Genomic DNA, 26,942 nt, shown 5'->3' with positions numbered 1-26,942 from the left:
TTCCGCCAATCCAACTTTCCTTCACTTATCTCTTTCTTCCTCCCTATCTCTTCCACGTACGAAAACTGCCAAACGAAGTAAAAAATCCAGAAACTCTTCTCTCTCTCTCTCTCTCTCTCTCCCCCTCTTTTTATGTTCTTTTTCTACTTTTACCGAGGGTTTTGATTTTCCATCCGGCTCTTAATCTTAGATTTGTTGAAAGTACTTTATTTTTTGGTTTTTCTTCCTTCAATCCGGGAGAGGAATTGGGGAATTAGGTTTTCCTCGAATGAGAAGTAGGATAAGAGGGAGACAACCCATCTGTCGAGGGATATTTGAATCAAATTTTTGAGCATAAATAACCTCAGAAATCTAAAAGGACTGGAGTTCCTGAGAATTCCCAATTTGAAGATCAAATGCCAGCCTCAGACCACAGATCTTGAGAGGATTCATTGATACCCTATTCTGGTTCTCAGAGTTTTGAGTTAAAATTCCTGTGGAATGGTGTTGGGTTATTTCTTTATTGTCTATAAATTCATTGTTGTTTCATGTGGTGGTAAGATCCCTATTTTCTACTGATTGAAACTCATAGATTTTGGGAATTCAAGTGAGCATCTAGACAGTTTTATCAAGTGGCGTGGGTTGCCTGTCTGATGTTTTATGAAACTCATGTGAGAGAAAATAGGCATGTCTTTGGTGATGTTTTCTTCCAAGGTCTAAATTGCAACTCGAGTTTCAAGCTTGCCCAGTTAGACTTCATATGTAGAGACCCAGGTTCCATAGAACTCAAGTGAGAGAAAATGGCATGTCGTTCGTGTTGATGCTTGAGGGCATATTTCCCGATCCCTACTCCCTACATTTATTTTTGGTTTGTTTTTCTAACTCTCCTTATTCCATTTCAAGAACATATACTTGGGCAAACTGTCTTATGGGGAAGATCATATGTTGAATGTTTTCTTACAATTTTTTTCGGAATGAGCTTGCTTTTATGGCAATAAAACTCGGATTGAGGTCGCCGCCAATGGTGACAAGTTTTGTTGGTTTGTGGGAGATGGTGTTCTCCATCTCAAGATATTTAATTTCATATGTTTCCTTTTGACGTAGGGAGCGTGAGAGGCAGCAACACAAGATGAAGATCGACACAGGAAGCAACTAAAATAATCTCGTGGGGTTTTGAAAACCCATGCCACGGTTTGGAGAAAAACTCCAATATCACACGTGAATGGAGCAAAGCTCCTTCACCCACGTGAAAGAGCCAATGCTCTCTTCACAAGTGATATCCCAAAAATAAACTTTATTCAATTCTCTCTTTCTTTCCTCATACCATTACATAATATAGAGAATCAAAATATAAGAATAGCAACCCTAAATACTTGGCTAACAATTATTCTCAATCTTCTAACTAAAGCAACATAAATAAAAAGAAGAAACATGACTAAAACTTTCCTAAAATAGTAATCCTGTAATCTACCTATACCATATCCGTAAAATGCCTATAACTTAGCCAAATTAAGTCCAATTCGCCTAATCTTGTGCTCTTTAAATAGGTAATCGAAAAACCTTTCAAAAAACACCAAAATCAAGCTAAATAGACAAGTTTTGACGCCCCAAAAAAATACTAAAACTAAAATGACGAAAATAGAAAATAAAAACAAAAGATTCGATCAACGCCGCACGTTTTGCATCATTCACCCCGGCTTGAAGAAAACCCGACCTCGAGTTTAAGGCCATTGTCCTCCAAATCCGATTTTCGGTGTTGTACCAATCTTCCATTATTCAATTCTTTTTATCTTTTATTGATACCTTGCATGAAGCTATTTTTTTTTTTTTTTTGATAATGGTCCCTTATATGAAGCATAATGCCATGAAAAAGGGCTCTCGAAGGCACTCAGATCCATGGCCGTCCTCTAATGGATGCGGGCTTTGAGTAGTGCTAATTGTGTGAAAGTCTTCACCCGTTATTGGAGTTCTTCGTTCTCCGCGGCTAGATCAGGCTGGCCGACGTTAGGTGCAGCGACTTCTTCATCCCGTCATGCATTCGTCGGAGATCCCTGCGCTCTGATACCAACTGACGCAGGGAGCGTGAGAGGCAGCAACACAAGATGAAGATCAACACAGGAAGCAACTAAAATAATCTCGTGGGGGTTTGAAAACCCATGCCACGGTTTGGAGAAAAACTCCAATATAACACGTGAATGGAGCAAAGCTCCTTCGCCCACGTGAAAGAGCCAATGCTCTCTTCACAAGTGATATCCCAAAAATAAACTTTATTTAATTCTCTCTTTCTTTCCTAATACCATTACATAATATAGAGAATCAAAATCTAAGAATAACAACCCTAAATACTTGTCTAACAATTATTCTCAATCTTCTAACTAAAGCAACATAAATAAAAAGAAGAAACATGACAAACTTTCCTAAAATAGTAATCCTGTAATCTACCTATTCCATATCCGTAAAATGCCTATAACTTAGCCAAATCAAGCTAAATAGACAAGTTTTGACGCCCCAAAAAATACTAAAACTAAAATGACAAAAATAGAAAATAAAAACAAAAGATTCGATCAATGCCGCACGTTCTGCATCACCTTTTGATTTGTTTTGAATTCAGGGATAGATTGAAGAAAGCATAGCGGGTTATGATCACATCGAGAGGCAATGGATAAAATGTATTAGCATTTTGTTTTTTCGAAATGGAATGTAGTAGCATTTTCTTGAATTTGATTAATGCAAGGCCTTCATTGGCTGTGTAACGGATCGCTTTTTCGTTGTTGCTTATAAATTCGATGATTCTATCTATTGTTGCCTCTTCTTCATCCTTGATGTTGTTAACTAAAATTTTTGTTCAATAATTGAATTAATTTTTACAGCAACAATGTCATTTTGGTCGGATTGGTTGTTACAATATCCATTTGAATCATTGGGTAGCAACAAAAATGGTCCTTATTTGCATATGAAGTTAGTTTATGTTAATAGTATCTGCAGGAGAGATATAAGGTCCACTTTGGAAGCCATTAACCAAAAGGGATAGACAAATCTTATAACCATTACTTACATATAAGATTCAATAATTAAAATTCTTTACATATAATTTTTAGGGGTATCCAAAGCCTGCTAGTCGAATCAAACTTGGCGGTTGGTTCCTCTCCCTTCTCGAGCACGACTTGTTGGGTGTCGTTGGGTCTTTGCCATCAAGTATATTCCAGATGGGTCGGTAGAGCGTCCCAAAGCTCGCCTTGTTGCTAAAGGGTATACTCAGACATTTGGTGTCGACTATCAGGAGACCTTTTCTCCCGTCGCCAAAATTCCTTCAGTACGGGTACTGATCTCTCTAGTAATTAATCGTGGATGGCCTCTGTATCAACTTGATGTGAAGAATGCCTTTCTGCACGGTGATCTTTCTGAGAGGTTATATGGAGCAACCTCCTGGGTATGTTGCTCAGGGGGATATGTTTTCCTTAGTATGCCATCTTCAGAAGGCAATTTATGGTTTGAAGCAATCACCGAGGGCTTGGTTTGGAAGGTTCAGTACTGCGGTTTTGCGTTTTGGATTGAAGCAGTGTGCTGTCTATCATTCCGTATTCAGTTGCAAGTCCGCAGCTGGATATATTCTTCTGATTGTGTATGTTGATGACATTGTAATCACAGGAGATGACAGGTCTGGCATACAAAAATTGAAATACTTTCTCCAAGGAGAATTTTCCACTAAAGATTTGGGTCAGCTAAAATATTTCCTTAGTATTGAGGGAGCACACTCACGTCATGGTCTCTCTTTATCACAGAGAAAATATGTGTTATATTTTGGAGGAGACCATGTGAAACCTGCAGCTTCTCCTTTGGATCCAAATGTTAGACTTCTTCCTGATCAGGGGGAGTTGATGAATGATCCTGGTCATTATAGAAGACTGGTTGGTAAGCTAATTTATTTGACTGCCACCCGGCCAAACATATCATTTGCAGTGGGTATGGTTAGTCGCTTTATGAGTTCTCCACGTACTTCTCACTGGGCGACTGTTATTCAGATTATCAAATATTTGAAGGGTACTCCACGTAAAGGCTTGTGCTTTAGAAAGTATGAACATGAAAAGGGAGAAGGATACAATGATGCAGATTGGGCAAAGATCAACTACTGGATATTGCACATTTGTAGGAGGTAATTTAGTGTCATGGAGAAGTAAAAAGCAAGACGTCGTTTCCAAGTCAAGTGCAGAGGCTGAGTATAGGGCTATGTCCTATACAAGTGGGGAGCTAATCTGGCTTCGCTGCTTCTTATTAGAAATTGGGTTCACATCGACATCTCCAGCACAATTGTATTGTGATAATAGGGCTACAATTCATATTGCGACGAATCCCGTATTTCACTAGCGGACCAAGCACATTGAAGTAGATTGTCACTTTATTAGTCATCGGATTCAAAGTGGTGAAATTTGCACAGTGTTCACTCGATCTACCAATCAGCTTGCAGATATGTTTACCAAACCGTTGGGGTGTGCAAAACTAAAGGATTCTTGTAACAACCTTGGAATGTATGATATATACCTTCCAATTCGAGGGGGGGAGTGTTAGATGCCATAGGGGCAATTTAGTCATTTCATTATATAGACATATATATATATATATATATATATATATATATATATATATTTATATTTATAACGTGAGAGGGGAGTGAAATTAATTTCAAACTCTCCCTCTCGCGCCTATCTTTCTCTCCTTCTCTGTTGTTGTTTCTCTCTCATTCTCTTGCTCATCTCTCTCTCTCTCTCTCCTCCACCATGTAGATTAACAAGTACAAAGTTCTGTATATTAATCATAGTGACATGAGGTAACTACCACTTATAGAAACCCATGTAGATGGGAAACTAGACAAAACCCAACAATTTCCACCTTGGCTTCTTTCACAGCTACCCAAAGATTTTTCATTTGGTGTCTCCAACGGTCCGCTGATGCGGCAAACCCCATTGGCTTGTCAAAGTACCCGCTACACATCATCCAATCATCCCGATTCTATCATCAAATCATCTTGATTCTGACCCTACCTGAATAATTATAGAAACCGTATACCCATAACAGATGATATAATCTACTGTACTTTTCTTATTTCATTAGAAGAACCATACAATCCTGTGTGATTTTCATGGCTCCACTTGCAATTGAATGCCTATAACCCATGGAGTCCAACTAGCCAAGCAACACTAGATTATTCCGTATATTTAGGATATGCGTCACACCACCTAAAGTATGAATCACTCCATCAAACATCTTAATCTATATCGTCCCAATTTCCATGATATCACAAGTAGACTTGTCATCCAAGGTCACTATACTTGCCCTTATCTTCTGGAACAAATCAAAATAATCTCTTCAGGAGTACACATGAACAAAACTCTCTGAATCTAGAATCCTCTCATCATGAGGAGAAGTGTGATTCCTGTGGAGATTGTGAGAACCTAAGTTGTAAATTTCGTTTCGGTGGGCATTTCGTTCGAAACTCTTTGTTCCGGAAAAAAAATGGAAAAAATCCCAAATATGTAAAAGATTCAACATTTACTTAAAGGAAAATCACCGCTAGTCAGCTGAAATGCCTATGTTGACTGTTGACCAGTGCCTGACAAGATGAAAAATTTTTGGGGACCAAATTATGAGATTTTTTTACCGGGCTTTTGGGATTTAATAATAGTTGGACATGATAGAATTTATGAATTTTTAAAATTGGAAAAATACCCCACCGTTTGGAAGTTATGATTTTGACTTTGCCCATTTTTTCGAATTTTGTACTAGAACTGGAGAGTTGATTTTTTATCTTTTTAGATTTGGGTCGTAGAAACTATTTTTAATAGATCCAAATGAGGAGTATTATGTTATTTACAGATAAATCTTAAGTAAATAGACAACATTTACTTAAAATGACTTTACATGTAAATACTAAGAGGAGAAAGGGTATTATGTTATTTACATGTAAATCTTAAGTAAATAGACAACATTTACTTAAATGACTTTACATGTAAATACTAAGAGGAGAAAGAAGAAGGGAAGAGAACCAAGAAGAGACAAGGAGACTCGAACAAAAACAACTAACTGGGCAAATTTCGGAGGAAATCCTGAATTTCGGGAATTTCTCGGATTTCGCTGAATTTCGTTTGAAATGACTGAAATTGGACGAAATCCGGAACGAAACGATATTTTGGTCGTTTTTCTTTCCCGTTTTCGAATGAAACCGTAATGTTTCGGCCGAAACGAAACGAAATATACAACTAGGGTGAGAACTTCTCCAACTATTTTGCTCTGCTGCCACCGCCGTAGTTGTAGCCCCATTGTCTGACTTGTTACCTCCTTTCAGACAATCGCGCTTGGTGTGACCGTATTCCTTCATTTATACATACTATCTTTCTCCCTCATTTCGTTCTAAGTTCTACTTATCCCTACTCATCTCACTTCTTTTTCTCAATTCCTTACTCATCTCTACTTATCTTAAAAGGTATTTCAACATCAAGTGGCTTCTAAGCATATTTCCAACATCCAAAGGGGGCTTTGGAAGTGGATTCCTTTCATCACAGTGGTATACAAGACGTACATTACAAACTCAAATGAGGTATCCTGTGTCCCTTAGTTATATACTTATAGCTATATTCTATAGTATACTATATTTTAGTTTTTATTTGCATATGTATTCTTAACGCTTTTGGAATTCTTTTAATTTTATTTTTATTCTAATTAAATTTAAAAAACGAGATGAGTTCGAGGCCTTCCGTAGGAGCCTCATCTATTTGTTTCGCTCCCGCTAGATCCGATGACTCGGCATGTGCTTGTGGCGCCGGGTCACTGAAATAACGTAATTTGGGTCTTTTCTGATAAAACCGGTGGGGATTGTACGGTTCTGCCCGAAGCACGTTGCCCTGCCGTAACGTCAGAAGGCACTCTAACAAGCATTTTTGACTAGGCCTTTACTGGATCCAACCTAAATCTCATTCCTTGCCCTCAAAGAGAGTTATATCAGGTGGAGGAATTACCCAATTCAAAGAACATTTAGAAGAAACCATGTAAGAAGGTCCCGTTACATGTAAAATGGAGAATGAGAAAACTTTTAGAAGAATACAGAAGAGAAAAGGCTAGAAAAGAATATAGTTAGGGCGGAGGTTTGTAATCCGTATGGACTACAAGAAGATGGAGATGAAGAAGAAGATGACCCGGATGACCCACTGTTCGTCTATTACAATTTGAAGTTCTTAGAAATGTATACTATTTTTAATTAATGTTCTCACTTTTTAATAATCACAGTTTAAGTTTAAAGTTGAACTTGTTTGAGTTAGTTAATTTGCTATAAATGATTTATGGAGAAAATCATCAACCATTAGTGACCCCATTAGTCTAGAGAACATTGATGTTTTGATGGATTGGGTTACATATGGTGAGTTTGCTGTTCACAACAGAGGATTTAGGTTGGCAAGGTGAGGAAAATCCTACTGCTGTTGCTGCTGCAGAAGACGAAGATGGGGTTTCGATCCTGATGATGTTCATAGAGATGTTGGTGGTAATGACGAAGAGTACCACTCCATCATGTATGATGATGATTCGGCTTATGACAGCCCCTAGAAGGACATGACTTATGAGCGAGCATGAGATGTAATTTGTACTAATCTTAGCATTTTCTATGATTGTTTTTTCTTTTATTGATTTTTTTAATAGTAAGACAACTGAGGGGTCAATACAGAGAAGAAAAAGATCAATGTACAAAACCAAATTCCATCCCGTCTCACGTGGGAAGAAAATCAAACACCTCTAACCAGGGTCTACCAATCCCTGCCCTTGTTAGCCTATCTGCTTCTCTATTGGCGGACCTTCTGACATGATGGAATGAAACTGAAAAGTCCCCAACATGATCCTAAATCTCGTCCACTAAATACTCTGATCTCCAAGGGTAGGGTGGCTCCCAATGACATTGAAGGAGCGCCCCCCCCCGAGAAGGTAGATTCTCTCATCGGAAACTCTTAGGGTGCGTTTGGATTGCAGGAATCAAGAATTGGAATCCACATTCTTTCCAATCCTATTCCGATTCTTCATGTAAACGGAATGTGATGCCTGATTCTAGTGTTTCGGTAAGAACCCAAAAATAAAGAGGAAATGATCTTAACCCAGAAAAAAATAAAAGGAAAAAATGAGAAGATTTTATGCCGTGGAAATGTGTTCATAAACGAGTGAGAATAGAGACTGCGTAAGATCTGATCTAAATGAAATCTGTTGAAATCTTTCCCTTTTTAGAACCATTATCATGATCTGAAATCTCCAGTGGAAGAAACCCAGATATCACCAAATCAAAAATCTTGAAACGAATAACAAGCAAAGCTCTTTTTCAGAGAAAAAACATTCGTGAGAGAGAGAGGTTGAGAGAGATTTTCAGTGGGACAGAGATTTTGAGGTGCCGTGGTGTATGTTATTTGCAGATGATATAATATTAATCGACGAAACCAAAGCAGGAGTAAATGCTAAATTAGAGTTATGGAGAACTACTTTGGAATCTAAAGGTTTTAGACTGAGTAGGACTAAGACAGAATATATGGAATGCAACTTTAGTAATGTAAGGAGGCGGGACGAGGACGTAGTAAATATGAGTGGACAGGAGCTACCTAAGAGGGATATATTTTAATTTCTTGGTTCAATTCTACATAAGGAAGGAGAGATTGAAGAGGATGTTAACCATAGAATAAGAGCAGGTTGGTTGAAGTGGAAGCTTGCCTCAGGAGTTCTGTGCGACCGTAAAATCCCTACCAAGCTGAAGGGAAAGTTTTATAAGACAGTTGTGAGGCCAGTCATGCTGTACGGCTCAGAATGTTGGGCCACCAAAAAGCAGCATGTGCATAAGATGAGTGTAGCGGAGATGCGAATGCTTAGATGGATGTGCGGCCACACAAGGTTAGATAGAATTAAAAATGAAGACATTCGTAAAAAGGTGGGGGTGGCTCCAATCGAGGAGAAGATGAGAGAGCACCGCTTAAGATGGTTTGGACATATCCAACGTAGGCCTTTGGATGCTCCGGTGAGAAGAGGTGACTCGTGCCAAATTGAGGGAGTAAAAAGAGGTAGGGGTAGACCGAAAATAACATCGGTAGAAACAGTGCGGAAAGACTTGATAGCTAGGAACATAACAGAGAACATAACCTTGGATAGGATAGAATGGAAGAAAATGATCCACGTAGAATAACCCAACTAGAACTAGGATTAGAGCCGGGTAGATCCCTTTTACCTTCTTCATGAATTTTTTTCTAAAGGATTCATTTAGCCGACGCCAACTAGCTTGGGACAAAGGCTTTGTTGAGTTGAGTTGAGTTGAGAGATTTTGAGGAGAGCTTTTCAGTGTGTGTGTGTGTGTCTGAGAGAGAGAGAGAGAGAGAGAGAGAGAGAGAGAGAGAGAGAGAGAGAGAGAGACGCTGGAATCAAAGAATACCACCTATTTGGGAAGTATCAATATCCCCTTCAATTTCCCGTAAAAATTCTGCCGCTCCTTTCCCTTTACGCCACCAATACCTAACCAAATGCTAGAATTGTCCAATAAGGAATGAAGCACCGATTCCCGTTTCCAATTCCCACAACCCAAACGTGCCCTTATTAGGATCTCCCTTCATTAGAGTCGGTTATCCCAATAGGTCGAGTAAAGTCCACTTGATGCCATGCCTCTCGTCTCTAAAAGGTTCTACACCTGTCGCCTGGGTTGCCAAAGCTTGAGCCATCAAAGTTTACTTATACAATCCTGTTTAACTTATACAACCCTGGTTCAGGAGGTGCCCATATGGGGAAAGAGGTTTTCTTTGGCTCCCGCCTACGACAAATCTCTCTCTGTCAATGCTATAAATCAGAACTAGAAATGAACCTGAAGCAAGGAAGAAACATTACCCAAAATATCCCAAGCAATATAATTTAGGACAGCCCTCAGCTCAGCTTCATTAGAGTCGGTTATCCCAATAGGGCTAGAGAAAACCCACTTGATGCCAAAGTTTCAATTTCGGTATCGGTTTCTGTGGAAATCTTGTTAATCATGGAAACATATGGGAACATATGTAAATGATGGAATTTTAAGATGAAACTTTGGGAATTGCGAGAATAAGCACAAATACATACTTAGAAACCATTAGGGGTGTTCAATCGGTTAATAACCGAACCGATTTAACCGATTATGACTAACTGAAAATTTTCGGTTACCTATTACTGGGAACCGAAACCGAACCGGATTGGATTAAAACCGAACCGAACCGAAACCGAATTTAGATTTCGGTAGTTCGGTTAAAACCGAATAAGGAAAAACAGCCCCCAAGGCCCAAGCAACTAGTGAAGCAAGCAGGTTTCAAGTCTTAACCCTAAACAGAAAATGACAAAGAAGCCAAAGATAGAAAAAAAAAAATCAAATCCTATAGTCCTAATCCAGTAAAAAAAATCAAACCCTAAAATCAAATCGTTAGAATAGTAGCATACCTCGAAATAAGGGGTTTCAAGTCTCCCTCCTCGGATTCGTATATAGCCTGAGATGAGAGGTGATGGGGGATTGGGAGATTGGGAGATGTAAAATCTTAGCCAAACGGCCAAAGTGATGGGAGATTGGGAGATTTATCTCGGTGATTTAGCCGGAAGCGAACCGTGGTGGGTCGCGTCGGAGATGGGAGGTTTAGCCGGAGATTAGAGATTTAGAGGTGGTAGGCGCCTTCATCTCCACTTTCTTCTCAAAAGAGGCAAAAACCCTAAACTCTCAAAACACTCTGAAACGTTTGGTGTCTTTCGTTTGAAGGCATCGAATAGATAAGTGATAAATTAGCCACTTTTTTTTTCTTGGGACAGCCCCCTTGACTCCTTGACTGGCTTTTTATTCAAGTAGGGGTTGTCCCAAGTTAAAAAAAGGGGGAGTGAACCGGTGACATTTCCTTTACAAATTACAATTTGTTACTTTTGTGAACCACAGAGAGCGGTTTTTTCGGATTAACCGAATTTTTTTTTTCGGTAACCGATACCGAAACCGAAAACCGAATTAAGACTTGATTGAAAACCGAAACCGAACCGAAATAAACGACATAATTCGGTTCGGTTATTCGGTTTTGTCCGAATAATGAACACCCCTAGAAACCATCACATAAGCAAGAAAGCCATCCATAATGGCTTAATCACATCAAACACCGTGTGACATGCATTGTCGAATATATCTGGAACAGTAAAGTCAATAAAGAAGTACAATGTAATGAACTATAAGAAAGTACATTGACCAGTCTCCGACTCTATGTCAATACCACCTAGAGTTATGAGGTATTATTGGTCCAATGCCGATCCTACTTCCCATGCAAAAGATATTGTTACTTTTCTATGCACTTCAATGACGCTGCCTACCAAATATCATTCTTTAAATTAAATGCAAATAATAACATCTTCCATTTTTACCATTCAAAAAAAAAAAAAAACATCTTTCCATTTTTTTGTCGTTCCGACCATTTCGGCTGAATTTCGGGAATGATTTCCCATCTAGGCTCTGTTTCTTTCGACATAAAAATGGACGTAAGATTTGGTTTATATTGTAAAAATGATCATAAAACAAATTTTACGTCCATTTATACATCGAAAAAACGGATCCCTAATAGACAAGTGTTTTATGTATCAAAGCATGCAGTAAGGATAGCCTTGGACCTTTGCGGTTGCAAACCAGTTAGAAGGGATTCAGTCGCATCTATTGAGGATTTTTCTTTTTGCCACCACATATTTTTGAGTTGTTAATGAACATTAATGTTGTAGTTTAGCCTCTATTCTCATAAGAACACTGATATTTCTTTTGAAATGCAGTCTCTTCTATCGATAAGTTGTCTTAATAATTAAAAAAAATCTTTCAAATAATGGGAATATTACTTCTTTATTCGTGAGACAAGCTGGGTTGGCAAGTGGGCAGTACGATGCCAGTTTTGTTCGATTGAACTCACTTGAATGCTATAAGAACTGATGGGGACAATCGTAAGGCTCATATTCTAATTTGTAAGTGTCCCTTGGGGGTCTTTTAATTACCACAGTTTTCTCCCGCTAATATCACTTGTTTTTTTTTAAGCTGTAGGTGTTTCAAATGATGCCCACATGTTTGTTACGAAAATCTTCAGTGGTAAGGGTATTTAAGTTATTTCTAATCAATCACTTAAGTTGTTTTACACAAGGGCCCACAATTGCAACATAAGAGTCCTTGTAATTCTGTGACTTGAAGTGGGTTAATTTTCATGATGAGTTAAGAGTCCTAGTGGGTTTGAAGAGTGCTAGGTTATACTTGTAGTAGGGGAGTCGATGTAAGTTTTATTTCAATGGGGAGTTAGTAGTTAAAGTATAATAGGAGCCCTAATTAGACTAGGAGTGATTTTGCAACAAGGATTATGAGTTTTTTTTTTTTTTTTTTCAATTTTGTTTGACTTGCATAGCCTATATATGTGAAGGAACTATTGACCTTGAAAATAGTTCTATATTGATGGGGTGTGATGCCTTTTCTGAAGTTGATGCTTCATATCAGGTCAGTTTTTAGCCCTAATCTTTTTTTCCCCCTTTCATCTTCTCCTGTCTCTTTTCTCCTCACTTACCTCACCGTTCTCTATATCCTTTTCCCTTCTGTATATCCTTTTCACTTCTCCTTCTCTCCTCTCTCATTCCTCTCCTACTGTTGGGTTCATAAGCCACCCCTTTCTACGCCTTCTCTCCTCTCGTTGGTTGGGATTATAAGCTGACACCCCCTTATCCTTCTCCCTTCTTACATTTTAGCCCTCTTCACTCATCTCTTGTCTATGTCATTTTGGTCCCATTCTCTTTGGACCTCCTTTTCGCTCTTTCCTTATTCACCCTTTCCGATTGGGTTTATAAACCACTCCCCTTTAAAGCCCTATCTATCTCTGTTCTTGATCTTGATCTCTCTCTTCATCTTGATCATTTTCTTAATCTTGATTCTTTTCTTGATCTTGCTCCTTTTCTTGATCTTAGTTCTCTAATATTTTTTATCTAAATCTTGGCTATGAACAATCCCTCCTTTTCTCTTACTCTAACTTTCTGTATCTCCCCTCTTGGATACCACTTGCAACTAAATGCCTTTTGCTAAAAAATTAAGACTGTAACCAATATCTTCGTTTGAAAAGACAACCATACGTGACATGTGCAAAAATTTCAATTGTAGAACTCCCACCATCATGCTGATCATTTTATTCTGTGGGGTCAAAATTTACAACCTTGGTTATGGTAGAATAAGAGTCCTAGTTGTTGAGGGATTTTAGTTTTAGACTTATAGATTGATTAGGATCTTGATTTTCTGGGGGTTGCAAGTATATAAATTGTATGGCCTTTTGGTCAAATCGATTATGATGGAATGTTATGATGATTTGAATGAGCAAAGCCTTTTGCTCTTTATGTTGATGGGGGATTCTTCATTCCATTTTTAATGAACCCTTCCATATCAGAGCCCCTTTGAATCTTTTACACCCATTTTTTAAACCCTTCAACCAACTTATATTAACTGCAAGTACCTTACCTATTACCTAAACACTGAAGCCTATAATACGTGTAACAGTCCACTAAACCTATACTTAAGGGCAGTTTGCATTAAACCTCATACCAGTTCCTAAAACTGAGACATAATGCCCTACGCAACGACCAAGAACCTTTACTACATACCCTAGACCTTCTTCTTTCCGTGTAACTTGGTCTGGGGATCCATCATCAAGTTGAACCTTTTCTGATTTTATCTTAAAGAAAAGGAAACACGTTAAGAGGCAGATGAATCTCATAATAATCAAAGATTCATAGGAGGAAATGAACGAGGAAACAACTTGGAGTGCTGGACAGTTGTCAGTACCAGATGTATGGACTCTTGGTCTAAAAGTATTGCTGTTATTAAACTGTATGTGCACTTGGAACTTCTTAGAGGTGGGTCTAAATTGACGAAGATAAGATATGTTGGAGAAGATTAGTGCCAATTGGGCTATTATAACAGTTTGTTAATCTGAGTTGACAGAAGTTATGAAAAAACTAAGTTATTTTTGCGAATTAGGGTAACTGCAAGGAATTAAATGGACTAGGCGCATACTTACCACTATTTTTACATCTCAACGCAAACTCAAACCAGAAATCTTTCAAGTTGAAAAATAAAATTCCCGTTAAGTTCAAAAGGGTAGCTTCCATCATAACGCAAAGTCAAACCGGGAATCTTGTAAGTTGAAACATAAAGTTCCGATAAGTTGAGAGGGTAGCTTCAATCATTGTTGCTCTTCCTGGAAGAGGTAAGAGCTATCCTTCTGAACACAATAAACGACCACTGAGCCATTTGATTAGAAGAAACTGTGGTAGAACCAGCTATGAACCATTTGATTAGAACCCTGTATTAAAATCATCTATAATATAGGACCATTTCTCTGTATTAAAACCAATCTCTAATGGTAAACTGAGATAGTTCATCAGACGTGCTGATTGCAGAACATGGAACTAGCAATAGAGTTCATAACCTTGTCCACTGCAATTTAGCCCGCCATGGTTTTTAGAAGATGAACTTTCTAACCAGTCATAAAGATATCTCTGCAAAAGGCAATGAGGTCACCTGTTTATTGAAGATGCATCATTACTGGCTCTCTTAAGTTAGATGCTAATCCTTAAAGAAGGCCACGGGCCACAATAAGAGCAGAAAAAAGACCAGTAAATTTGCCATTTAAAAAATGGGCAGTAATTTGTCTTCTGGTTGAAGAGCTTAGGCTAGGCAAATGAAGAATTTGGCTGCACAGTTTATCTTCACGTACCCACTTCGAACTCAAACTCATTTTTCCCATACCTATTGGTAGAAAAGATCACTCAACTGACTCTACAACAAACATTTTCTGAGTCACCCATCAGCCTATTCCATCAAATCCATCACGATATGCCTTGTCAATGTCTTTATTGCAGTAAATTCCTTATGATATGCATTTCCTGGATGCAACCACATCTATTTTGAAAAATTAACACATCCCCAGAAATGATACGCCCAAAACCCTTAGTATTTTTTGTTTGAAATGTTCCTGATTGCTAGTTGGGTAACTGAAATTTGCATTGAAAGCCACGCTATGACAAATATGGAAGTCCTACATCATTTCCTTGGTATCATTTAAGTTGAATTGTATAATATATCTTCCCTATAGGATGCATACCTACACACCGTCCACCCATTTTAAAGACCCATTAATTTTTTTGATTTATTATAAAGAGTGTATCATATACTTGGATATACACACCGAGTTTCCATCCTCCTGGTTAGTTAGATGAAATTTCTAACTTAGGTTTCTAATTTGGGTTCATCTCTAATATTCTAGCTTGTGTTGGTATGCAGGTGACATTCATGGTCAGTATTCTGATCTTTTGCGGCTGTTTGAATACGGTGGATTACCGCCTGAAGCCAATTACTTATTCTTAGGGGATTATGTTGATCGAGGGAAGCAAAGCCTGGAGACAATATGTCTTCTCCTTGCATACAAAATTAAGTATCCAGAGAATTTTTTCCTTTTGAGGGGAAATCACGAATGTGCTTCCATAAATCGTATATATGGATTTTATGATGAATGCAAGCGGAGATTCAATGTGAGACTGTGGAGAGTCTTCACAGATTGTTTTAACTGCCTTCCCGTGGCAGCTCTTATTGATGAAAAGATTCTTTGCATGCATGGGGGCCTTTCTCCTGACCTAAATAATCTGGATCAAATAAGGAATTTAACACGCCCAACTGACGTCCCTGACACGGGTTTGCTTTGTGATCTTCTTTGGTCTGATCCAAATAAAGATGTCCAAGGATGGGGGATGAATGATAGGGGAGTTTCGTATACCTTTGGCCCTGATAAAGTCTCGGAGTTTCTTCAAAAACATGATCTAGATCTTGTTTGCCGTGCTCACCAGGTTATACATTGACCTTGATATTTATTCTTCCTTTAGGTTTCAGCAATGATACCGGTTTTCTAAATTGATTTTATGGTTCTACTGTGGAGGTGGTGGAGGATGGATACGAGTTCTTCGCCAACAGGCAACTTGTCACAATATTTTCAGCTCCTAACTATTGTGGGGAATTTGACAATGCTGGTGCTATGATGAGTGTGGATGAAACTCTGATGTGCTCATTCCAAATACTAAAGCCTGCAGAGAAGAAAGCGAAATGGAACTTTGGTAGTACGACTACAGCTAAGCCTGGTACGCCTCCAGCAGGAGTCAAGGTATGTTTCAGTTTAGTTTCTCGAAATACATGGTGTTCTTTGTAGTTCCCCTATTTTATGTGAATATTCATAATTGTGGTAATTTTTTTTTTTATTACATAGGGTATCCCCACCCCATTTTAGGGCGGGACTAATCCCTATGGATGATAATTATGGTAATTATGTCTGTACAAATTGTTTCGGTACATTTTCTTTCGAGGAAATTCACAGCTGATGGTTTATGAATATCTATGTGAGGGATATCTAGGAAAAAAAATTTCTTCAATAATTTCATTGTCCCACATTCCCACTGCCGGACTATTTGCATGTGTGAAATCAATAGCTGTTCTTTGAAATGCAGACATATTCCTTTTTTGCAATGCATCTCTTGACTGAGAGGCATTGTTTCAGAATACTGTATCTACGAAGAACTATAATGCATCTCAAAATTTTCTCCAGGCTTAGTAGGAGAATGAGCCTAAACTGTCTTGATTTTATTAATATAATATTTTTTTTTTGAAAATGAATAATTTAATATAACTATATTAAAAAATGATTTTATTAATATAATTATTTCGAAGTTTATATTAGAGAAAAAGCTGCTAATAGGTTTGAAGCCATAAAGAGCAGGTGATCATCCTTAAAATTTGTATTGATTTACTAATATATTTGGTGGTTATTTTTGTCCTTATGGTATGTGTACGTGCCCTATAATTTGATGTTTTGTCAACTCTAATGTGTCATTTCTTCATTATTATTTTGTGCCCAACAGGGTCTGTCACACCTTTCTTCTATTAGACTTGATAATTCCTCAAATTTTTTGTGAGTTATAGTATTGGAGCAGGGCAGATTCCTAGCGTATTTTCAATCTTTTAAAACTCTCATGCAGCTGAATGTCAAAAAATGCCCATGTTTTAGAAAACATAACCGCAATACTTCTCAGTCCATAGTGTGCTAGGATGATCTATCGGATAGCACCATTTCCTTCATCCTGGATCTGTATTACTTGCAAGCCTATCATCCAACTTTTTGATTCTTCAAACAAGCTCCGTAGTGCACATCTCCAGTCTCAAATTGTGGCATTCTGTTGTCGAAACATCAATATAGGGTTCGATGGAAACACAAATAAATAGAGAAATTTAAATCTCTTCATTTCAAAGAAGAAAGCAATCGGGAACAAAACTTCCACAAGGTTCTATGAAAATAGAGAAATTTAAATCTCTTCATTGCCACTTGGTGGATCATATGGAAAGAGGGGAACTCTAGAGTCTTTGAGGGTATGGCTAAATCTCCTCATTGGCTCTACCTGAAAATTATCACCTTGGTCATTTCCTGGGTGAGATGTTTACCTTTGTTCCGGTTTGTTTCAGCATTTGACCTTTGGGAAGGGTGGAGGGAGGTATGTTTTAGTAGGGAGAGGAGAGCTTAAATAGCGCAAAGATGGGAGCCCCCTCCTCATGATATGATTAAAGTGAATTTTGATGGTGCTAGTTTTGGTAATCCGGGACCGGCAGGGGTGGGAGGTGTTTGCCGTGATGATTGTGGTGACGTTCTTTGGGCATTCTCCGGTCCAATTGGTATTTGTGATGCATCGGAAGCCGAAGTTAGGGTTGCTTACCATGGAATCAAGAGACTTAGCAGAGGCATGATGGATAAAGCTATTGTGGAAGGGGATTCTATGAATGTGATTCGGTGGCTTAAGGGAGGGGTGGCTCCTCCTTGGAGATTCCTGGCCCTATTTGATGAAATAGAGGATTTAATCATGGGATCATCTATTGTGTTTTACCACGTCAGAAGGTCGGCTAATGAGAAGGCGGATTTGCTTGCTCAGCAGGGGGTATCTGGCGAATTGCTATAGTGGTTTGATTATCTGCCACCATGAGGAGTATAGTGCATATTTGTATCTTTTTCTCACTCTTTTGATTTTTATATCTTGTATTGTATTCTTGGGGTGGTCCATCTCGGGCTCCCGTTTTTCTCTAATGCAATCTTGCCATTTCAAAAAACAACAGAAGTAATCGGGAACATAATAGATTTACGTGATTCATCATGATCTATGACTACGTCCATAGGGGAAGACAATCCAAGAGGTTCCACAGTTCTACTATATGCAAAGATTACAATTAAAAGATACAGTCTACAATCTATACCTTATAAGATACCAACTAGGTCTAGTACACGAGTTTAACCTATTCACCCCACCCCATGATGTTCCCTCATTTACCTATATATATATATAAATATATATATATAACACCTTCATTTTACCTTGTTCTACATGTAGTTTAGTCTTTATCATTTTATGTAACCCTAATATATAGGGCGATGATTTTTTTGCCCCCTATAGGATTATGTGCTCCCCTTTTAACGTGATTTGACATAAAAAAGCGTTAAAGTCTGCGAACAATTCACGTTAGAGGGGGGGGGGGCTAATCCTACAGGGGTCGGAAAAATCATCTCCTATATATATATGTATGTATGTGTGTGTGTGTGTGTGTGTGTATATATATATATATATATAATGTGAGGTTGTCTAACCGCCTCTCACTATTCCTATCTCGCTCTTCTTCTTTTTCTTCTTCTGCATCATCTTCAACATGGTATCAGAGCCCTAGACTCTTCATCCTTTCTTCTTCCGCTTGCCATCTTCTTCTTTCTCTTTTTCTACAGACCAAAAAAAAAAGGAAGAGGAGAAATCGGGCAACCCTAGGGTGCTAGCTGAACGCCCCTAGGGCCGGCCGTCGTGGTCGTCGTCGATTCAGCCGTCGTTGCCATAACCAGCCGCCGTCGCTGCTCGGCCAAACCGTCACTGCCACCTTGTTCAGTGACTTCTGTCGCTGCTTTCATCTTCATCGGTCATCTCCACCACTGGGTTTTGTCCCTGTTGCTATTCGTCTTCGTTAGTTGATGCTATAAACCTTATCAATCACTCGTATAGATGCCATAATTCTCCAAACCACTTGTTCATCTTTCGTTTAGCCTTGGGAGGTCCGAATATAGGATTTGTTGGTGTGTTGATCCGTGATAATGGTGTTGTTTGTTTGATTCGGGGATTCGGCATCTTTCGTTATCATCCTTCTATGTGGTGGATTACTTCTATGATGTGATTGGTGCTCTCCTTTTGTTTGTTGCATGTAGTTGTGATTGCTGTTGGTGATTATCTGAAGATAGTGAGGTTATTGATGCCTCCATTGGTTCTTCTTCTATGAAGATTCCGAACATACAAATGACATCCATCAAGTTGGGTGGATCTAATTACCCACCATGGCGTATGACAGTTGAAACCTTTCTCTTGGCCCGAGGAAAGGTTGAGTATATTAAAAGGGATCCCCCCAACAATGATGACAAGTCGCATGGGAAGTGGAGGCAAGAGGATGCTATGATCAAGACCCTTCTGTGGAATAGTATGGAACCCAAGATTTCTGGTCCTATGATGTATCTCTGATCATCCAAAAACATTTTAAAACGGGCAGAAACCTTGTATCCAGGAGTGAACAATTTAGCTAGAATCAGTGAAGTGCACTCAGAGCTCTTGAATCAAAAGTCTGGAGATAAGTCAGTTTCATAGTTTTACTGACAATATATGACTCTATGTGAATAGCTTGATACTGTTTTGGCTAAGCGTCAAGAGGATTTATGCGTTGTGTAGTTTCTGGATGCCATGGGGCTAGAGTTTCAACCTATACGTCGGCAGATAGTTGGTCTAGGGTCTCTTCACTCTCTCGATGAGGTATTTTCTGGCGGACAAAGATCTATATGGATTGAGTGTTCGAGTGACTCGTCTGTTGAGTGATAAACCATAGCTGCACAGTTAGGTGATGATTGTAGCGATCGTGGTAGTTGATTTGCCCATGGTAGTGGTCGTTGTGGGCATGGAGGTGGTCGTGACTCAGTCCCCCTGTGTATTGGTGGCCGTATGACCTGTTTTTGTACTCACTACTCTATGAAGGGCCACTTAGTTGATTATTGCTATGATCTGCATCTTGAATTCGGCCTCCTAGATATGCTAGTCATGCTCCAGTTGCTGCGTCTGAGGGCTCCTTACCTCCCTTATTTGGGCAGGTTGAGCAAGGTGATTCCTTAATAGTTTCTCGAGCTGAGTATGATGAGTTTTTGAGATCGAAGGATAAAGGGAAGCGGCCAACTGCCACCTTAGCTCAATAAGGTAGCAAGTCTTATTTTCTTTCTGCTTCTGGACCATGGCTTATTGATTCAGGAGCATCTAACCACATGACCGGTAAATTTGATATACTCTCTTCCTTTTAGTTGTCTTCTTTACCGAGTCATATTGTTACTTTGGCTGATGGGACTTCCTCTCCTGTTTCAGTAGGTGTAGCTTCCCCTCACTCAGGTCTTTCATTATCTTCTGTCCTTTGGGTTCCCAAATTTCCCTTTAATTTGGTTTCTGTTAGTCAATAACTAAACTTCTAAACTTTATGTTTCTTTCTTCCCTTCTTATTGTGTTTTCCAGGATCTGAAGATTGGGAGAAAGATCGGTTCGGGTTGTGACGTGGACGGCTTTTATTACCTCGATCAGACGATAGAGATTGCAGCTTTACGAAGATGGTTGATTATTTTCAGTGGCTCTGCCGTTTGGACCACCCATCTCTTCCTAACTAGCAAGATGGTTTAGGCCCTGGTTTTAACATCGCCCCTTTTTTGGAGGTAAAGGTGGAAGTTCTTGAGTTGGGAACTTAGTGGAAGAACGTGTCTTGTAGCTGCGGATACTCAATAGAAAATTTGAAGGAAGTTTATTTGAATCTAATACAAGCAGATTACAATGTCAAGGAGGTTTTGGATATTTTGGAGGTGAACAATGAAGGTTGTAGGAGGAACCTCATCCTGTTAGCAAGTGGGAAAAATCCTCCGAATGTTCAAAGAGGTTTCCAAAAGCACCGGCTAGCTTATGCTGGTCCATACAAAAACCTTCCCACGGAGAAGGAAGAACCTTGGACCCAAAGAAAACGAAGGAGCAGAGTGAGTAAGCCACCACCAAGCAGATGTGAAATGCTCACAGGTGACTGGATGTGTGAGGATTGTGGGTACCACAATTTCAAGAGGAAAGAAATGTGCCGTTGGTGTCAGGCAAAACCCAAGGCATACCCAAGGCTGGAGAGGTGATACGAAGGGAGTCAAACCACCCTCAGAAAAAGCTTGACGAACGTTGGCCGAATGGGGGTAGGGCAATGGTTCAGGAACAGGGCGATTATCTTGTTGTTAAAGTCACCGGAAAAGAGGTGGAAGAAAGAACAAAAATATTGAAAACCTGTTTAACAGGAAGAGTGAAGACGGAGAACTGGAATGTGGAGGAATTATTCGAATGGGCCAAATGGTTCTGGCATGCGCTGGATCTTCTAACCCCGAGGAGAATTAGTGAGAAGGAAATCCTTTTTGGCCTTCGATCAGAAGCACAAGTTGCAACAATATTTCGAGCTGGCGGAAAAATGTATGCCGAGAAGTTGCTCGCTCTTGAACCTTGGCATCCGACATACAAGACGGGGGCGAACGGTAAGGTTTTATGGTATACCCCTCCATGCTTAGGGAACTACTATGGTGGAAGCCCTCGGACAAATCTTTGGGTCGGTCATTAAAGTCGAAATGAATACGTGTGAAGATGGTAATATGATGTTTGCCAAAAGTTTGAAGGTGGGCTTATAAGTATTGGTAAGCTGCGCTATGAAACAGCTTAGATATTGGACTCTTCCCAAGAATCATCTTATCTCTTTCCCGTTTCTGGGAAGCGACATCTCTTGGATGGCCTTGATTTTGATGGGTCTACCTCAATGCCTCTCTGGCTGACGAGAAAACCTAAAAGCTTTTCGGAAGTTACTCTGAATACACATTTGTTTGGATTGAGACGGAGTTGGTACTTCGAGATTCTTTCGAAGAACTTCATCAGGGCTCTGGCATGTTGTTCTCTTGTTTTGGCCTTGATAATCATATCGTCGACGTACACCTCTACCTCCTTGTGGATCAAGTCATGTAAGAGGAGAGTCGCGGCCTTTGACATGTGGCTCCGGTATTTTTGAGACCGAATGGCTTCACCTAGTAATAATAGGTGCCCCATTGCGTGGTGAACGCAATCTTGATTTTGTCTTCGGGAGCCATCTTGATCTGATTGTATCCTGAGAATCCATCCATGAAAGAGAGTAGCGCATGGCCTGCCATGTTATCAACTAAGACGTCGATATGTGGCAGAGGGAAATCATCCTTTGGGCTGGCTTTGTTGAGGTCTCTGAATTCTTTGATCTTGTGAACCCATTCTGGTTTCATCCTTCTGAGTTTCTGCTTATTTGGCTTCACTCTTGGAAAGAGAGGGATATGGTGCTGTACTATTTCCTCACTTATTCCTGGCATATCTTTGTATGACCAAGCAAAGACCTCTTGGAATTCTTTTAACAAGTTTATAATTTCCCACTTTCTTCAGGGGATAAGGTTTTGCCAATCTTTATTTCCCGAGACAAGGATTCAGTGCCAATGTTAATATTTTCAATTTCATCTTCAAGAGGCTTTGCTCGACATTCCTCCTATCGTTCGATTAATTCCCTAATCTCGAGAGGAGTTTTTGTCTACATCCACATCAGAGGAAGATTCTTCATTATCGTTTGAAGTATTTATTTCTAGAAGAGAATCAGGAAACACAGGAGAGTACAAGGAAGGTTCTTTCATTGATTCTGAATCAGTGGATACATTAGAAAAAAGAACTGACTAATGCGCCCTCATCGGGCTCACTTACATCTGAAGATATTTCTGAAAAATAGATAGATTCTGATTCATGTTTTGAGTCAGAGGATGAAAAGTCCATATCTGACATTATGGTGTAGGAAACAACAGGAAGGTTGAGGGTGGAAGAGTTGGATATCTACGAGTTATCATCGGTGATCATGTCTTGCGGTGTGAAGGACGACGCAGCTCCCTCGATCATAGCAACGACTGGGGGATCCTCTAAGAATAAAGATTCCAGGAGCATAGGGCCCAAGTAGTCAGCCCAATCGACCTCTGCTGCTTCTTCAATTGCTGGTCCTTGATCGCTTAGAAGTTCATGATCGTAAAACCAACCCGTGGCAAAGAAGATATGGAAACCAGTAATTCTTTCACGAGTCTTGTAGTTATATGACCATTTTGAAAAACCACAGTAGGGGAAGTCTTCTCCTTCTTTGACGAAATGGCCATTGAGAGTCTGACGAATGAAGGGCATAGGCATTTCAACTCCTGCTTGACGAGCCAATCTTCTTTGAGTGATATTACGCTTCATCTGAATGATCTCATATTCTGTAGGTTTGTATCCTAACCTGAAAGTGCCAATGACTCTTGGCGGGCCTTCCCACTGGGTGATTCCTTGTTGGTTTTGTCCTAAACCCATTCCGGGAATATAGCCATTGATCTTGAGTATTTTGGGTACAACAAGATTCATGCCATATGGTAGAGGAATCAGTTTGTTTGCCTCTTCCCAGCTGATCATTGTCATGTCCAGGTAGAACCCGTTCAGATGTACATCTCCTTCTACGTACTTTCCCTTTGGATCTGACATGATGGCAGCAACTTCTAGGCCAACATCACCTCGGAGAGTGACAACCTTCGTCCCCTTCATGAATTTGAGCTGTTGCTGAAGAGAGGAAGGCACCGCTCCGACTTCATGGAGCCCGTGTTTGCCCAACAGCAAATTGAAAGAGGATTTGATATCGAGTACTTGGAATTCGACCATGGAGTCTTCTCTTCCTACATGGATCGTCGTAGCGAGGGTTCTAACTACGTCACGGCGAGAATTATCGTTAGTCATGATGCCTTGATCGGATGGTGTAAAGTCACCCGGACTGAACCCAATGGCTGTTGCTGTGTTCAGAGGGCAAACATTTAGAGCTGACCCATTGTCTACTAGGACGGCTGGTACTTTCTTTTCCTTGCACAGTACCGTGACGATGAGAGGCCTGGAGTGGTTCCTTCCTTTTGATGCGAAGTCCTGATTGGAAAATGACAGCCGTAGATGCTCTGACGGCTGATATCGGATCTGTGAGCTGCTCAGGGGTTGTATCAAATGAGACCTGTGTGGTCTGCAAGCCCTTCAGAAGTACCTCTAGATACTTTCGAGATACCATCAGCAATCCCCACAAAGAGATGTCTGCCTGGGTTTTTCTCAAACGATCGATGATGTTGAGAACTTCATCTACCTTGGTGGCTGGAACTCTTTTATGAGTAGTCTCAGCAGGACCTTCGATACGATACTCGACTGACTTGAAATTTCGACCGCCTCTGGTGAGTTGCCTTACTTTATCATATTAAGGGTCAGAAAACTTGCCGTCTTTGTAGGAAAAGACGAACATAGAATTTTTTCTTCTGACCTCTTCTAGGTTGAGGACATAAGGTTCATGTTCTATGGTTGGAGTAGCAAAGGCAAGAATTTCCTCTTCATATGATTCGGAATCGGGTTCTTTGTCATCTCCCCCTAGATAAAGGGTTCGATGATGCAAATGAGGGAAGCAAAGTCCATGGACGGAGGTCCTGTGAAAATGTCATTGATGGTGGATGATGAAGGGTTATGATTTGGGAGCGGATTGGAGGTAATATTTGGCTTTGATGGAAGGATGAACTGCCCTTTCTCGCTAAGGTCTTGGATAGTGTGTTTCATGGTGAAACACTTATCTGTTATATGACCTTGATGGAAATCGCAATATTGATTTTCATCATAATTAGGAGAAAGTGGATCCAGAGGCGGATGAGGTGTGATTAAGGTGAGCTTTTTTGCTTTTAGGAGAACTCTCATGATGGTGGAAAGGGTAGCAGGTAGGGGGTGAATTCCCTGAGCACTTTGGGTCTTGACAAGAGTTACTATTTTGCTGCAAGACTACCGGTAGGTTAGGTGATTCAATGACTTCTTTTACTGTATTCACCTCCTTTGATGTAGTAGGCTTCCTGGGAGAAAGTCTTCGTATCGGGTCCAGCTTTGGAAATCTAGCCACGAGCCATAAAGTCCTCTATCTTACTCCCAGTATCAACGAAGTGGTTGAAGCTTGTGTAACATTGGGTGGCCATGTGACGAAGGAAGAGGGGAGTCAGATTCTGTTGCATCATCTGAATCTGCTCTTCTTCAGGTGGTCTCTTAAGCATCTCGGCCGTCTTCTGACACTAACGCTTCACAAGTCCAACTGATAGTTTGATACATAGAAAAACATAAAAAAAAGAGATACATGAAAGTGAAACATAGATAATAGCTAGTAGCAACAACTCTCAGTCATCATAACCCGGATGATCATACTCAATGTCTTCTTCGTCGTCGTCGTCGTCGTCGCCGCCGTCATCACCACCCGGACCACCAGTAGGGACATCTTCTTCAAGAGGCATGAGAAAGTCGTCGTCGTCGTCCCCGGCCCCAACCACAGCAGTAGGTGCTTCAAGATTTTCCCACCCAATGTCTTCCGGCGTGAATATGACATTTTCTTCTTCTGCAACCCAATCCATCATGACATCCAGATGGTCTACGCTCAAAGGGTCACTAGTGGTAGATGATTTCCTCAACAAGTCTTTGAAAAGGAAAACATTAAGTTTAATGTCAAAGGTTAAACTTAAAAGCTTAAAGTGATGAGGTGAGAGTTGAAAACATTATATTACATTGTATACCTTTCTCGAAACTTAAGATTGTAAAGGACAAACACCAAGTCATCTAATCTCTGGTGCTCCAACCTATTACTCTTTGCAGAGTGAATGTGTTCGAAGATGCTCCAATTCCTTTCACACCCAGTCGCACTGCAGGTCTGACTGAGGATTCTGATCGCAAAGGTCTGTAATTCTTCCACATCACCTCCGAATTGATTCCACCATGCAACTGTAAAGTAACAAATAGTAAAGCATTATTTGTTGAGAAACTGAAAGTTAAAATGAATTATACTTAATTAAACAAACAACTCAAATATACCTGGTCCCAACTACGTTCGGTTGCGGATTGCAAGCTTCATTCCAAATATACCCTTAGCCTCTCGATAATCCTTAATCTGATTGGTGATGAAGTCTTGTGTACTTTCATCAGGTACCAGTCGAGTGATGCATGCCAACAAGCCTCTGGTTACTTTACTGTGCCTAGAGAAGGTAGGAGTGAAAAAGAGAGTAGGTTAAGAAAATATTCTGCTGCATGGAGGGGACTGTGGAGTTGCCTATCCCATCTTTGGTCGATGATCCTCCAGATGGGATTGTAATATGATTTTCTCTTCAACCTCTCCTTGATGTTCTCTTTGGCCTTATCCATGGCCTCATATAGGTAACCCATCGCCGGTTTGTCCTGCCAATCTACCAAACGCAGTACTCTTACTAAAGGCTCGCTGATGTTTAGAATGTACTTGCATTGGTCCCAAAAAGATTTATCCAACACAGTACTAACTACCCCTTCACTCATTGGGTCTTTGACAAACCTACTAGTACTATACTCATCAGACACAAACATCTGCTGAAGTGCTTTCCGATTCAACACCAGACTTTGTATGCTAATGAAATTTGTAGCAAATCTGGTTGCAGCAGGGCGGCACAACTCCTTCCCACCTGTGAACTTCTTCCTCATCAAATTCAAGAGGCTTCCATGGTTGTAGATGAACTTTGTAATCGTCCGAGCCCTCTCAATTGTGGTTGCTATGTGAGGAAATACAGTCGGTTTGCACAGATGCTCCAAGATGAGATCTAAGCAATGAGCTGCGCACGGAGTCCAGAAGAATGTACCAAACGCGGCTTCTAGTATTTTCCCAGCAGCTTTGTAACTTGGCTCACTGTCAGTTACAAATTGCACAACAT

At 40.0% G+C, this 26,942-nt stretch overlaps 1 protein-coding gene across 2 annotated transcripts in view; it reads left to right on the top strand.

The window, feature by feature from the left end:
• The window catches only part of LOC143854097 (serine/threonine-protein phosphatase PP1 isozyme 3), an 87,440-nt gene that overhangs the window by 22,413 nt on the left and 38,085 nt on the right, over positions 1-26,942 (top strand). For both annotated transcript variants that reach the window (XM_077363853.1, XM_077363852.1), the window contains exons 2-3: positions 15,320-15,879; positions 15,969-16,190. In XM_077363853.1, the coding sequence (XP_077219968.1) occupies positions 15,320-15,879; positions 15,969-16,190 (782 nt within the window). The remainder of the gene's footprint in view (positions 1-15,319; positions 15,880-15,968; positions 16,191-26,942) is intronic.

The sequence above is a fragment of the Tasmannia lanceolata genome, unplaced genomic scaffold (genome assembly GCF_043159265.1).
Source record: "Tasmannia lanceolata isolate RefF3 unplaced genomic scaffold, GAP_Taslan_0.1 ptg000020l, whole genome shotgun sequence".
In the NCBI taxonomy this organism is placed as follows: domain Eukaryota; kingdom Viridiplantae; phylum Streptophyta; class Magnoliopsida; order Canellales; family Winteraceae; genus Tasmannia; species Tasmannia lanceolata.
Note: the sequence above shows the minus strand (reverse complement) of the source record. Positions and strands in the feature narration are given on the sequence as shown.